At 53.3% G+C, this 15,762-nt stretch overlaps 1 protein-coding gene across 1 annotated transcript in view; it reads left to right on the forward strand.

The window, feature by feature from the left end:
• PAPPA (pappalysin 1) overlaps positions 1 to 15,762 on the forward strand; it is a 233,049-nt gene that overhangs the window by 199,284 nt on the left and 18,003 nt on the right. The window contains exons 18-19 of the mRNA XM_032865711.1: positions 2,189 to 2,336; positions 7,270 to 7,379. Of these exons, the coding sequence (XP_032721602.1) occupies positions 2,189 to 2,336; positions 7,270 to 7,379 (258 nt within the window). The remainder of the gene's footprint in view (positions 1 to 2,188; positions 2,337 to 7,269; positions 7,380 to 15,762) is intronic.

The raw sequence follows: 15,762 nt of genomic DNA on the forward strand, positions 1-15,762 counted from the left end.
CACCCTTGTCCGGCCGCCGAGGCTCCCGCCGCAGACGGACAGGCACGCGAGAGGCCCGAAGAGGGCCCCCCTTTCCCTTCGGAACCCTGTCTCCTTGCAGCTGTTTTCTCAGACAGGGCAGCTGCCGCCTGATCCGTTCTGTCGGCGGGCTGATTCACTTCCTCCTGCGTGCACTGGTTCTCCTGGGCCCTTGTCCCCCTGTGTCACCCTCTGCTCACTCATGCGTGTGTCCCCTCACCCACACGTTTGTTTCTGCTCTCACCTACTGAGCAGACTCCTTCCATGACTCCCGGCCTGCTCACCCCGTCTTCTGTCAAGCGGTTCTTGAGGGAACACAAACACCTACCGCGTGATGAGTGAGTGGACCGGGGGGTCGGGACCTGTCATGTGCTGTGGCCCTGAGGATGTGGGGACGAAGGGGGCACTGTCTGGGGCCTTGAGCAGTTCGTCCTCTAGGTGGGAATGGATGGGAAACAGAGAGGCAGGGCGTGTAGAGACCTGACCAGTGCGCCCTGCGGTTAGAGCAGGACTAGGATGGGGTCCTCTGGGCCAGACAGGGGGTCTGGGCCGGGAGGGAACCCAGCAGCCACAAGGAGTGGGTGTGCGGAAGCATGGCGGCAGGCGAGCTCCTAGGGTGCATTTGAGAGTGTAGGTGGTTTAAGCCGACCTTCAAGGTTGGTGGTGGTGCGGTAGGGAGCAAAGCCATGGAGAGGGAGCCAGAGTTCAGGCCCTGCAGGCTCTGGAGGCCAGCCACGGGACTTTGGATGGAAGCTGCGGGGCATGGGAGCCAAGGCATAGATATTCGTCCTAGTGGAGCACAGTCAGCAACTCCTATAGTTTCTCTGCTTATCAAAAGCTTGAAAGAAGGAGAGAATATACAGTTTGTTCTGCAGTGGAGGGGCCCCCGTCCGGATACCGTCCAGGGTTCTCCATTCTCAGGGGGTTGAGTCCAAACTCCATAAGCTGACAGGGAAGGCCCCACCTTGCGTCTGCCCTACCAGCTCCTCCTCCCTTGGTGCGCAAGCCGAGAGTCCCTGGGAAGCTCTCTGCTGCTCACTATACTTCCTTGAATTTGCCCATGCCCTTTGGCCTTCCAGAAAGGTCTTTCTATCCCTGTTCCACCTGTGACTCTATGAATCCTGGAAAACTCTTTTTCCATTTATCACCTCCTCTACAGGGCCTCCCTGCTTGCCCCTGACAACCCATTACTCTCCCGGTGACCTCCCAGCACAGCACTGATCACCGTGCATTGACGTGGCTGGCTGCTCATGTGACTGTCTTTCTCACGGGGGCCCATACTTGACACCTGATACAGCTCACTTGACTTTTGAACCCCACAGAGCCGGGCACAGACTGGGCACCAAGGAATGGTCCTTGGATTCAGGGGCAATTCTAAAGTATCTGCAGAGCGAGACCTCCCATTAGAAACCCAGACTCTGGAAGTAGGCTCAGAATGAGGACTGAGCCTGCACGCTGCATGTGCCTACTGTCTTGCGGAAGATGGAGAAACTGTGTAATGCCTGTTCTAAAAAACTGGTTGGCGGTGGGGGCGGGGGGGAACACCGAGACAGCTCCAAGACCCATGTTCTTACCTACTGTATGAGCTGGGGCGTGTTTGGGTGTGTTTGGTCATCTACCATCTCAGTTAAAAAAAAAAAAAACAAAACACAGAAATCCTTCTGACTGAAATCTCTGAAAGAGCTCAAAGCTAGGGTTCAGGAAACATGGGAGTTAGGCTCCCTGGAGAGCTCTGAGCACGTTTCTTCCTGCCTTGAGTCCTCAGTTTCCCCATCTGCCAAGCAGAAATGTTTTTTGTTTGTTTTTTTAAAGATTTTTATTTATTTATTTGACAGAGAGAGATCACAAGCAGGCAGAGAGGCAGGCAGAGAGAGAGGAGGAAGCAGGCTCCCCGCTGAGCAGAGAGCCCGATGCAGGGCTCGATCCCAGGACCCTGAGACCACGACCTGAGCTGAAGGCAGCGGCTTAACCCACTGAGCCACCCAGGCGCCCCTGCCAAGCAGAAATGTTAACAGTGCCTCTATTTTTGGGTGATTGGGTTTCTACCTAACACTTCCAGGGCTCTGGGGAGATGAATGGTTTCCTCTGTTACTCTGAGGGGCTGATTACGGTGAGGGTGGCAGTCCCTCTGGGTCGTGCTGACTGTTCTTCTGTGGTCTGTGCTGCTCAGGGACACGGGAGCAATATCATCCACTGCCGGAAAGATGGCACCTGGAGTGGCTCCTTCCACATCTGCCAGGAGATGCAAGGCCAGTGCTCGGCCCCGGACCAGCTCAACGGCAACCTCAAACTGCAGTGCCCGGAAGGCTATGCCATAGGTACGGTGGGCGCGTGAGGGCGGCGGGGAGGCACAGGTCCTTCTCGAGCCTGGGGCCAGTGCTTCGCTGGGTGACTGGGCACCACTCCCAATGCCCTGTAGGAGGGAGACAGAGATGAAGGAGACTAGGTCCTGCGCTCCCAGAAAGAGAGTTGAGGGTACATTTGGAGAAGAACAGTCGGGGAGTGTGGAGAGTCCTACTGGAGCACAGAAGAGCTGACCGCTGTGTCGGGGGACCCAGAAGGCTCCCAGGGGAAGGGACGCTTCTATAGGGATTGGAAAGAGCTTGTTGGGCAGGAGATGGGCTTCTGGACAAGGAACCATGCAGCGTGGAGGGGAGGAGCTGGAGAAGCACACACACCCTGTGTCAGAAAGCAGTGGTGGTCCCCGGTTAATCTTAAATTGAGCGTCATACTAATCCTTCTGAGTACCTACAGCGGGTTAGGTCCTGCAGCCAGCCCTTGAGAGGCACCTTCTCATATCTGCTCAACGACCTATGACAGATGAGGAGATGGGCATGTGAAGGGATAACAGAGCCTCCCCGAAGCCAGACAACTCTCTTACTCTGGAGTCCCAGTTCTTCCCCTGGCATCTCAGTGGCCTCCCACTGGGAGGATAAAGAATATGTTGGGAATGCTATTTGTGTGACGATAGGCTAGCTCACAGTGAGGGGAGACAACCTGGGGTTTGATGCCAGGGATTTGCCTGGTTGAAACCAGGCATCTGGACAGAGGCATTAATCACAGGCTCGAGGCTTTCTGGGGGAACTGGGCGTTCATTGAGTCTGACCTCGGTGGAGGGCAGTGGTGCTGACCTCTTGGGCTGATTCCCTAATTGACCATGATGAAAAGCCCAGGGAATTGGATGTTCTTTCTCATGGCCGGCGTGATTTATGGGATAATCACCAGGGATGTCTGGAGCAGGAGGTTATCACGCACGCACTCACTCCCAGTCACATGAAGCCAACAAGTTCTGCCTCCAGCAAAATGGGAGCTGTCACTTCTTGTCCAGAAGCAAGGCCTGTGTTTGGGGAGGGGAGGTGCGTGGGGCCCCTGACCACCTCCTTTCAAAGACGGAAACATAGAGCCTGAGAGCGCATGTGTGTTCTTCACCTTAAAAGCAGACTAGGAATCAGTGCTCCTGCGTTGAGCCCAGAGCACCAGCTCCCATGTGGGTGAGAAAAACCTCCAAGTGCAAGGTTGCTCTCTCTGATGATTCAGAAGGGACTTTAGGTTCCTATAGAGCCACCATCCAAGGGTCCTGGCCAGGATGTTTGCAGAGAGGGGGTATCTTGTGTGATCTGTCAATATAGGCATTCTAGAAGTTTGGGGCAACAGGTGTAGCAATGGTCAGTAACACTGGCTGCTCTATCCCAAAGCCAGTGCTTTCTTCTGCCATCATTCCTGACAGGTGGTTCTAGACGCTTACGTCTGTGATAGGGTCCCTGCCCCCAACTCAACCAGGATACACAAGTGAATTTTCAGTTACACTCATGACTGGTATTAAGTGTTCCTGGGAGGGAAAATTTTGATTAAGTGACTTCTGTTTAAAAGAAAAAAACTTTTAGAAACAGACTTCCTGCCTGTCTACCTCCACGGATACACTCAAATATATTCACACATGCAAAAATAAACACAAGCACAAATGTTTAATAACCAAACAGACCCAAATACACGCAGCATAAACTCATGCCTCGCACGTACACATCAGCCAAATACTGCACAAACACATCACCTAACACACACACACACACACACCCGTGTGACATAGAGTCACACACGTCACAAGCACAGATGCATCTGAGGCCCTGAAACATGTTACATAGGCAGGAAGGTGCCCAGATACACTATGGGGCCCCCCGGTGCGTAGCCGCCCTCACAGTCTCGCCGCACACGGCCCTGCTCTCCGCTCGCCCAGCAAGACAGAGGCACACGTATGGCCATAGCATCCCTTTGCCCACCGAGCTTTCTCGCAGTCAAGCAGAAAGGGAAAGAAGTCAGTACGACACAGGAGCCTCGATGTCCTTCCCTTCCCTGTGCCCATGTCCCATTGCCAGACAGATGTCCCTCTTATGAATATGGCGATCCGTGCATGGTGGCGGGCCAATGGGGAAGGGGGCAAAGGTGGTTGCTGAGAGGGAAAAGGCACTGTGGGACACTGGGAGGGAAGGAGGGGAAACAGGTTTCCCTCCTGACCTCCAGGTCCCTCCCCTTCGTCACCTCCAAAGACCCCTAGATCAGAAGCCCAGGCTGGGCCTTCCCTGTGCACAGCCCCCCTCACCAAGGAGGGGATTTGCTCCAAGGCCTTATAATCGGGGTGAAGTCCCTTCATGTGGGCTCAGGGGCTGGAGGACACATTCTGGAGCCGCCTAGAGCAGTCCCCTGTGGGCTCCTTCCCCGGGCAGCACAGGCCAGCTTCTGTGGCAACCAAGAGCACTCAGAAAGTTGCTACTGCCCCCTCCCCACCCCCGGGGCTGCCACCCTCCCTCCTTCTCCCAGGGAAGGAGAGGCAGGGGCCCGGTGAGATCACCCTCTGTAATGATGCCAGTTCCTGCTCATATATCACAACAGGGCAGCCTGGTCCTAAAGCCCCAGCCCTGTGTGTGGGGGGGGGGTGGGGGGAGAGTGCAGGGGTGGGAGCTGCAGGGAAGGGGAAGGGGGGACGGGAATGCTGCTGAGCAGACCAGGGATGGCCTCCTGCGTTGACCATATTTTCCCCTTTGTTCCTCTCCTGGGAGAAGAGAGCCTTTGGTTTTTCCTCACAGGCTACCTCCTGCTTTTGCAAAAGAGGATTTTATCATCACAGCCTTGTTTCTACCTCGCTCCCTAAATACTCCTTTAGAACTGATCTCATGATAAACACGCAGCACTGACTTTCTCCAGCTGCTTCGTGACTCCCCCCGCCTTATTCCCATCACTCATCTTTTTGGTGTTTTTGCAGTCCTCCCCACCCCTGCCGCCTCATTTCTTTTCCTTCCTCTGTCTTCCTTTCCCTTTCCTCTGTTGGGCTCCCCTGTATCCACTGCCGGGCTCAGAAGGCAGAGGGACGTGGGTTTTAATTCATGGGGCCCTAGTCGCCTGCTTTGTAGCCTGAGTTCCGTGCACATCTCTAACCTGAGACATGGGTGTGATGACAACCTGTCACACAGAGCAGGTTAGTCAGGAGAATGAGTGACATATGAAAACCACCTGCAGGGCGAGGGGTCTGGCCCCCACCTTCTGGGCTCGAGGGCCCTGTGTTTAAAGTGAAGAGGTTTTAAACACTGTCCTAGGCCTGCCACTCCACCCTCGTCCCCTCTTCAGTCCTGGTGAGTCTCTCAGAGACCAAGATGGCAATAAGCAGGGCCCTCGTAGATAGACAGTATATGTGTGTGTGTGGGGGGGGTGGATATACACACAGACATCACACACACACACACGCACACATACGTGCACCTGGAAGGGAGCCTTTGAATGGCTACTGGAATCAAGTTGGCTGTCTCTTGGGATTCACTTCGTGTTCAGGGGTGGTCCTGGCCTTAAGACAAGGGAAAGGCCTCCTTAGGGCCTTGGTCAGATTCTGCCACATCCGTCCTTTGCCCACAGGAATGAGCATGGCACTGACTTCACAGTGTGTGAGAGCATGGTGGAGAATGAATGCACCAAATTACAGTCGACTTGCCGGCCCACAGCTTAAAGCCCGTCGTGCTTCATCAAGCGCCTCAGTGTACCCGCCTGTCCCCGCTTATCATCAATGCCTTTGTTCTTTCATTTCTGTATCCAAGATGCAGTGTTGTATTCATTCACTCCCCCGTCGGGGTACGCATGTCCTTTTGCACAATCACCCACCCCTCGGACCCTTGTCCACAGATGCATTTGCTCGCTCCCTGTCTCCCTCCCTCGTTTCACAGATGCTTGCTGCCCTGCATGGTGCCAGGCTCTGGGTGGAGAATGGGGAGCACAGAGAGGGCTGGCTTCTGGAGTTTACAGTCTGGCAGGGAAGAGAGCCACCGATACAACCATTCCTCAGCCCTGTGGGAAGGGGCTAGTGCCTGTGAGAGGGCCTGGTCTATCAGGAAAGCAGGGAGGGCTCCGCGGAGCAGGCACTTGGCAGGACTTGGCTGGAGGTCTGAGGAGGCCTTAGTTGAAGAGGAGTAGGAAGGGCCTAAAAGCACCAGGGAGGCATGTGTGCAGGCGCCGCACAAGCAGGAAGTGAGGGGCTGGGGGGCTGATGCTTCCTGCACCGTCCCTGCGTGTCAGGCACCGGGCCAGGCTCACAAATGAGTCCCCCTCATCCCTGTCCATCTGGGGCATCCCTGTAACCGTGGGAAGGCAGGCACAGGGAGGACGTAAGGCCAGCACCGAGAGACTCATCGTTGCTGAACACTGCTCTCACTCAGGCGCAAAGATCAGGGCAGGCTTCTTGGAAGATGTGAACTGGGCCATGAAGAACTGATAGGATTTGACCTTGAGAAGGCAGATGGGGGTGATTCTGGGGAAGGGGTGAATGGGAGCAGAAACAGAGGAAAGGGGTTGTGGGACTCAGGTGGCAAACCTGTGGCAATCTGGCTGGACCACCCAAAGCGTGAAGATGGTTAATGGGAGATGAAACTGACTAGACCATGGCAGCCCATGCATGCTGGGCAAAGGGGATTACATTCTGTCCTGCCTTCGGGGAACCTTAGAAATGTTCTCAAGCAGAGGAGGGGCGTGACCAAAAGGGGCTCACGGCCGACGAACATGGTGATGGGTGCAGCCTAGACTGGAGACCAGAACAGAGACAGAGAGACCAAAGGCTGCCCCTTTGGGAGTTTGCTTCTTTCCACTGTCCTCAAGGCCAGGGTGGCCTGGCCCACAGGGAACCAGGAGCAGGAGGACCCATACTGAGAGAGAGCAGCCCATGGGCATCAGGGGATTGTGGGCTGAGCTATGGCCTCACACTGTGCTTGCCCTCAGGGTCGGAGTGTGTCACCTCGTGCCTGGACCACAACAGCGAGTCCATCATCCTGCCAGTGAACGTGACCGTACGGGACATCCCGCACTGGCTGAACCCCACACGGGTAGAGGTGAGTGACAGGGCCGACCCTCGTGGCTCGGGGAGGGAAATGACCCCCTTGGACATTTACTATGCCCTGGTCCTGAATTCGTCCTTTCGCACATGATGCGAGTCATGAGTCACCGACTCATAACACCTATTCTGGGGGTGGGGGGCGCTCTGTTCACGATCATTTCTCCAGGCCTCCAGCATGTCTCACTTCCCCTTGACCAGGCCTGTGCAAAGGACCTTTTATTTACTGTCCCACTGAATCCTGATGGCAGGCTAGGAATAAGAGGACTGTTGTCCCCAGTTTAGAGGTGAGGGCACCGAGGCACCAAGAACACACAGAAAAACCTGTCTGTCTGACCGGGTCACAAACCCCTGTCTGTCTGACCGGGCCTGTATCTGTGAGTATAGTGCAATCTGGCTTCTCCAGACAAGCTCTTAGAAGGCTTCCGCGTGCTATGGCCTAGATTTCTGGTATCCTTCTCCCTGCTTTACTTGTTTGATGGAAAGCAACTAATAGTGATGTGGGGAACTCGTAACACCCATTGCTTAGGAAGCACCACTGTGTTCCTGTGCCCAGCACTCAACACACAAGATAGTATTTAAGCCCCAGAATTATTGTACGGAGCAAGGGGCATCGCCTGCAGTCCCTGCTTGGGGACACGGAAATCTTAGGAGTGAGCGACGGGCCCCAGTGCGAAGGCTCAGGCCCAAGCCTGAGTCCAAAGGCAGTGCTCCTCCCACAGTGTCAACACCGGCATGGCCCTGTCCAGAGGCCTTGTAGGCTCTGCCTCTCAGCATCTGCTGTCCTTGCCCAGGTCCAGCTGGGGGCTGGCCACTCCCGCAGGTCTACATGTCACCTGGTCCATCCATGACCCTGTAGGTGAAGCAGAACCCCACTCTTGCCCTCAAGGGCAGTGTGGACCCCGGGCCTCATGTACCCATTCTGGGCACTGGCTCAACCTGGAGAAAGTGAAAGAGGGAAGCAGGGCATGCAGGGCACTGTTCAGCGATGTCTCTGTCGGCAAGCCTTTCTGCCTGGGGTGCGGGGGGGCCTCGCTGTCTGCCCTCCTGCTGCAGATCTCACTCTGGATAGCCAGGCAGAACCCGATACGAGGTGTACTGTTTCTCAAATGAGCTGAGGGCATGATTGCGAGGGCTTACTCAGCACTGGCCCATGGCGCTGGCGCTGGCCTTGGACACCCACTCCGCTCCCCTGTGCACCCCAGCATTCTTCTTCTTCCCTCCTCTCCCCTTCCTCCTTCTCCCCGACTGTTCTCTGCCCCATCTACCACTCGAGCCCCTGTTGCCTGCTTCTGTCTCCACTGTTTCTCTGTCCCCTCTCTTAAGACCCCGATCACCTTGTTCCACATCCCGCCCATCCATACTCTTTCCCCTCTGTCTGCCCCTGACTCTCCCGTGCATTCCCTAGACAGCGCTTTTTCTCCAACCTCCTGCTCCTCGTCTGTTTCTGCCTTTGGCGCGCCTTACACCACTGCTAACCCAGAGACCCACACAGATTCTCACTGAATAACCCCGGCGAATGCTGGCATGCTGTCCACACCCAGGGGCACATACAGACCCCATGTCAGAAGCTCAAGGAAGTTGGAGATCAGTATAAGCCCCTTATTGTACAGGCAGAGAAACTGAGGAGCGGCGAGGGAGGGGGTTAGGCCAGGATCGCCCAGGAAGCAGAGCCAGGACTGTGCCACGCCGCGGCTCCATTCCCCTCCCTCTCCCCTGCCCTGCTTCCATATACCCGAAGGCAGGGGAATCACACTCCTACACAGGGCAGACACAGGAGACCTCCCTCATACCCCAGTACCGGAGGTCTTCTCCGCCTGGGACTCAGACCAGTTTCCCCTGGCCCAGCTCCCACTCAGGCCTTTTCTCTGCCCCCTTGGGTGCATTCCTGCCCTTCCCTCTGTGAGCCCCGGGCACTAAAGAGTTCAGTTATAATTCACTGTGAAATAAATCCAGGGATTGGAAAGCCCGTGAGCCCCCCTTCCCCAGTTGCCCACCCGCCGCCTGCCCGTCCCAGCCCCCACCCAGTTCCCTGGTCTGCCGACCCTTTATTGATGCCGGCCTACGGAGAGAGCCATAACGAGGTTCAGACCTCCACCGGTCTCCGGAGGCCTCATTATCCAGGAGGAAAAAAATGTGGTAGAAACAGGGAGGAGGGTGAAGGGCAGAGATTGATGATTTCCAGGAATAAGGCAGAAAAGCTGTTCTCTGCTGCACCCTTGCCCCCTTGGGTGGTGAGAGCTAGGCAGAAACAGAGCCCCTAGAGCAGGCGCCGCCAGGCCAGGCCAGAGCAGAGGCCTGGGGTCGGGCGGGGGCGGGGGAGTCCCGTGTTCTTAGGCCTGCCTCCCACCGGGGCCAGGCGCAGGGGTGGGAAGGCGCAGGGGTGGGAAGGCACAGGGGTGGGGGTTGGCTGGGCTCCAGCTCCCCTTACCTTTGTCCCCAGGGAAGGAAGTCCGGGGCCAGAGCTGACATTTCCTGGATGCCGCCTGTGAATCTGACACTGGGTCATGCTTCCTGCACACACACACACCCCACACCCCGTGAGTGGGTTTCAGTCTCTCCCCGGTTTACAGGGGAGGAAGTGGAACCTCAGCGAGGGGAGCCCCTTGCCTGAGAAGAAGTGAAGGGAGCCACTGGGCAGTCTCATGGGCAGCTGTTCCCAGCTGCCTGTGCAGTTTCTGCTGGACGTAGGACAATAATAATAAAAACCAACTGTTTACTGACCGCTTACCAGGGAACATGCTGTGGGATAGTTCACCGCAGGCTCTCTGCGCTGCCCCCTGCACCCCCTCCCGAACCCACCCCCAGAAAACAGCCACCATCTAGAACTCTAACTTGTAGCATTTGCCAATTACCGTGGTATCAATATTCCCCCCCATGGCAGATGTCCAGGTTCCCACACACAGCTGGGACAGGGCAGGCACCGCTGCCTCTCCTGGGCCCACGAGAGCGGCCAAAGCCCACAGTGGCACATGTCACACGACAGCCTCTATTTTAAGTACTTTGCATACATCGGCCTATGTAATGAGAACAACGCCTACTTAGATGAGTGGGAGATGGACACTGAGATCACGTGCCGTGATGAGCGCACCACGATGGTGACTTTTGCACAGGCAGGCCCACGGTCCTCTTACCACGGTGCTCCCTTTCATGCTTAGCTCGTGGTGGGTGCTCGCCAGATACTTAGGGCTGCGGGGTCAAGTGACCAAGGCTCTCATTCAAGCTCAGGCGTGTTCTTGCTGTCTGTCCCTGGGCAAATCCTATCACTGCTATAAGCTGCAGTTTGCCTGTCTGTGGAAGGAGAGATAGGCCTGGATCAAGAGTCCCAGAGTCGGATACCCACGGGAACCGGGCTGGTGGGATAAGTGGGTGAAGCAGGCCTGGGGTGTCATTCTGTATGTCACACACCTAGGCATATTATTAATAATAGTAGCAGGATTTACTAGACCTATTTCAGACACTTAAAATACAAACACCCATGCGTGTTATAATACAAACACCCAACTTAAGAAATGACTCTCTAAATTTTCTTCTTACTGAGACTTAATGCTCATGCTGATCTTACGTGTAAGGTTTGATCAGTGTTTATGTTTGTGGCCACTCCTGAAACCACTCCCCAGGTTGGGATCTCTGGCTCCCCAGAGGTCATTCCCTCCCGATGCCAGGCAATGGTTGTGCCCCCAAGATCATGTCTACTGGGTTGGCTTATTTTTTTTTTTATTGAGGTATAATTGACATATAAAATTATATTAGTTTCAGGTGTACTAAAATTTTTAGGCTTAATTTCATAAAGAAAAACACTGTCCCTTTATTTTTTTTAAAGTTCTCCCCTTTGAAAGCGCCCACTCCCCCAACCCCCATCGCCCCACATGCACTGCTGGGAGCAATAGGGACACGGAGAAATCTTCCTCACATCTCATAAAGGATATGATACAAACTCAGTGACAGATGGCAATATCTCTTGGGCTCCGTGCTGGAGAGACTGAAGGGGAAGGTGGAGACAGTGGTGAACTCTGGGAAGCACATCCTGCTTCCCAAGAGGGCAGCTCAAGCCACATGTGGCAGTGTGGAAATGTGTGCTTAGTATGGCTAGAGTCCCCACTTTGTCTTGAATATAAGAAATCTGGAGTCTTTAAAATATAAAATCTCTAGCTTTTTTAAAATATTGGCAAATAATTTTGACGTCTGTCAAGCACACTGTGTGCCAGACTGAACATTTCTGTGGGTTGTGTAGCCTGGAAGCTGTTGGCTTGCAACCTTTGAATGAGGCAGACTCCTAGCCCCAGCATCTGGAATTCAGGGGAGCAGCCTCTCCGTCACCAGCTCCAAGGGAGTACCCCAGTCTCCCCTGTATCTCAACTTGTTCATGGCAAAAGCAGCTCGCGGCCTCAGAGGCTTATGATTCCTCTAGGCATCTGGGACCTTGGATTTTATAATGGCTTCTGGGAAGAGGATGGAAGGAGGGAGGAAAGAGAGGAGAAGAAGAAGGAGGGGAGGGAGGTACTTAAGGGGGGAAAAAAAGGAAGTAACCATTTACTGAGTACCTATGATATGTGGGCACCAATAGGCAGGTCCACATGCCACCTCACTTTTTCTCTACCATACTCCAGTGAGATCAACAGTATCACTATTTTATACACGAAGAAGCTGAAGTTCTCACTGGGTGTTCACTGCCCAGTTCATGTAGCTAATACATCTGAAGCAGAATTTGAACCCAGGGCTAATTCTCCTGCATTTCATCTTGCAAGGTAACCACCTTCTATATTATAAATCATAATGCGACACTTGCAGACAAAGGGTGCAGAATTCATTCCTTGAAAGGAAGGTCGCCCCGTGGAATGCCCTGTCAAGGGTCTGGAGTCAGAGGTAGAAGGGTTCTGAGTGAGCATGGAGTCCAGTCTATCCGAGGTATAGAGGCGAGACAGCGTGTGCCCTGCAGGTGAAGCCCAGGCCGGAGAGATGGGTCCAGAAGCCAGTGATCTCTCATTCACTCATTTGGTCACTGGTTCATTCACTCACTCAGAAACACTGATGAGGTCCTTCTAAATGGCAGGCATTCTTCAAGCACAAGGCATTCAGGGTGAAGAGTGCCTGGGCTTTTAAAGAAAGCCTGAAGCTCTGTACATGATAATGAATGGCAAACATAAGTTAAATGATATCATTCATTCACCGAAAGCCCTACACATCAAGGGGAGAATTAAGGAGAAAAGAGGGCTCATCGTAGACGGTATCTGAAGGGGTGTCCAATCTGAGCCTTAGGTTGGGGAGGCTCTCTTATGATGCTTTCTCACATGTCTTAAACTCTGCCTGGGACCCCATCTTCCCTGGGATTCATCCTGGAATCTTGGAGACACTCTGCCCACCCCCAGCCCCCTGCCTACTTTCCTCTGAAAGCCCTTTCACCTTCCTGAGCCTTGGTCTTTCCGTCAGGCCAAAGAGTAAACTATTTTATATTTATAGTTTTGGGGGCTAGGGGAATGTGAAGGAGAGCGTAGGGTTTAAATACAGATCTGGTAATCAGAGAGCTGCGGGCCTACTTCCCGACGGTCCTTGCCTATGTGTATGGCTTAGAGCAGGTTGGTCAATGCTCTGCGGTCCGCTTCCTCCCATGTAGCCCAGACTCAAAAATAGTACCTCTCCTGTAGTTAGGGTAAGAATTAAATAAAGATCTGAGGACAGGGCGTGTGCGGATGAGGATGAGGATAATGATGACAGGGTTGGTAACGGTGCTGTGGTGGTGACGGACATGATGGTGGTAGGGATGACGATGCTGAAGGTCACTGCAGCCAGGAGGAAAGGACAATGGATTCTTCTTGGGCACCGCGGCAGGAAACGAAAGCCGCCTTACAAAACCTGGGCTGAAAGCACTCTCACTGCGCTAGAGGTCTCCCTGGCACCCGAAGGAACAAGGCTGACATTGGAGAGCCCCCACCGGGGATCTCCCAACCTGCGGTGTAAACAGCCTAGCTTTCCCTTCAGCTCTCGCTGCTTGCCCCCTTCCAGTTCTGCTCACATACAGAGGGGCCCTGTAGTGAGACAGGTAGGGCGTGCAGCCCTAAGGAATAGTGGAAAATCCAAAAGCCTTGGAAAGATAAACAGGCTCATGCAGATAGTATAAAAGTCCTTTCTCTGAGCTCACGTCAGGTAAACCTCAGCTGACAGAACCTTGTGCAGCCACACCACAACACTCCTACAGGTGGATTAAATTAGCTCTCTCGGATAAACAGGGGGAGGGATGGGCATCAACTCCCTTGTGGATCCCGACCCTGTTGTTTTCTATTACTTGAGCCATTACCAAGGGCCCCTCCAGCACCCCTGGGTTTTGGCTGGGGACAGACTCTCAGACCCAGAGATGAAATCCTGGGTCAGGTCTCACAGAGGATGAAAGCAGGTGATTCTCTCCACCTGTGGCCCTGTGGCTGGGAAGCAGAGGGCACCAGAGTAGCTAAGCTGGAAGAAAGGAGCACCGGAAGCCACTCACACTCCTTCATCTGGTCAACATGTACTTGTTTGCTCTGCTCCAGTCCGGGTCCTGGGGAGACACAGAAATGTGTCAAACCCAGGTCCTCAGTTAATCAGTCCCGTACCATTTATCTCCGTGGATCATCGCGACAAGGTGATTTTCAGGGCCCATTTCACAGACAGGAGACTGTCTGTGGTAGATCTTCAGACTGGGTGGTAGATCTTCAGCTTAGGTTGTTTAAGACTCTAATTCTGCCTATGCTAAACCGGTCTTCTAGACACTATGCTAGGCATGGTAAGGGCTCTTCTGATGTTCTAGAACAGAGAAAAACAAGTAAAGAAAACCCTGCCCATTGATAAAAAATCATCTCTATTTTGAGATGTCTCCATTCATTTAGAACAAGAACATCTGTGAGGCATCCTCCATGTGCCAGATGCCATTCTAGGCGTGGAATGATCCAAGGGTGAACCACGGATGCTGTGCGGCAGAAAAGAAAGGCACCAACCCATCTTAGCCCGCTCTTGGAGTCACGTGATTCCCTTTGTTCCAAGCTCGCCAAGAAACTTAATTATGGTGGGGCTCCCATACAGGTCCGCCTTCGGGGAGAAACTGTGTTGGTCATGTGATTTTCCATATTCTGACCCATATGACTGTTCATTTCTTAATGAAAGTTAATCAGTTGGCAGTCATCCAGGAGAGCAAGACCTGATCACATAGACCTCTACGGCTGGTCCCTGACACTAACCTCTCATTGCAGATCCAAGCATTTGCCTCCAGGTTGTTTTCATTTTATTTTTTAAAGAAATCATTATAATTTTGGCATGAAATGTAAGACATAGAGAAAGGAGCTTCTGGGAACATCATGTTAGCCCCATTCCTGATGCTATGTACCTTCCTAGTTTCATCTTTCTCTTTTTGCCTCCTTTAAAAATTATCCTCATGTTGGATTTTATGTTATGAGCCTCCTTAAATAATTTCTAAAATTAGTGCTCGGTCTCGAGTCCTGGTTTCTTCAGTAAACAGCTATGGAGCCTGGGGTATTCATTCTCCATATAACCCAAGATTCATGCCCAACTCACTGCATGGTAACAAGGAATAAATAAGATAATGCATAAAGAAGTTAGCACCACAAATGAACTCAATATATTTTGATTGTCATTATCATAGTAACAATTATTAAAGGAGGTTATAAATAAATACGTACATGCAAACCTAGATGCTCCAAGGGGGGTTGGGGAAGGCACCACAGGGGAAGGAAGTCATGAGCAGCCGAGCAAAAGAGAACTAAATGTTATCCAGGAGACAAGATGGGCAAGGGCATTTCAGTGAAGAACAGGAAGGACAAGGTCACAGAGGTATGGCAGTGTGGACAGTGTCAGGGAACTTGGAGTGGCCCATAGGGCATGTTGGCAGGTGGAGGCAAGAAAGGTTCTCTGTGTCTCCAAGGGTTCTGAACCAGGCCACTGCTCTCACACTGTAGTGCATATCAGAGTCATCTGGCAGGCTTGTACTGCAGAGTCCCAGGCCCTGGCCTCAGAGATTTGGATGCATTAGATAAGGTGGCTCTGAAGTATAGTATGTGCCTTCCTCATGAGCTCCCACAGGGACCCCGATGAACATGGTCCTCAGCACATGTGTAGGGAAACCCCACTCCACACTATTCTCCCTTCTCCCTGCCGCAGCCTTATGTATCCTCCGCCTTTCCTCCTCCTTCCCACCTTGTTCCTAACTCCACCCATGGATCAAACATCAGCCAAGAATTTCCTGAAGGGCCTTTCTGACCGCGTCTTCATCCCCCAGTTCTGCTTTTCTTCAGCCCTCATACCTGCCAGGGAGATACAGGATCATACCTACAGCAAACACAAATACTTTTGTAATCTTATGGCTCCTGTTACTGCAAGTACAATCATCCATGGGC

This window comes from Lontra canadensis, unplaced genomic scaffold (genome assembly GCF_010015895.1).
Source record: "Lontra canadensis isolate GAN:19392208 unplaced genomic scaffold, GSC_riverotter_1.0 scaffold30, whole genome shotgun sequence".
Taxonomy (NCBI): domain Eukaryota; kingdom Metazoa; phylum Chordata; class Mammalia; order Carnivora; family Mustelidae; genus Lontra; species Lontra canadensis.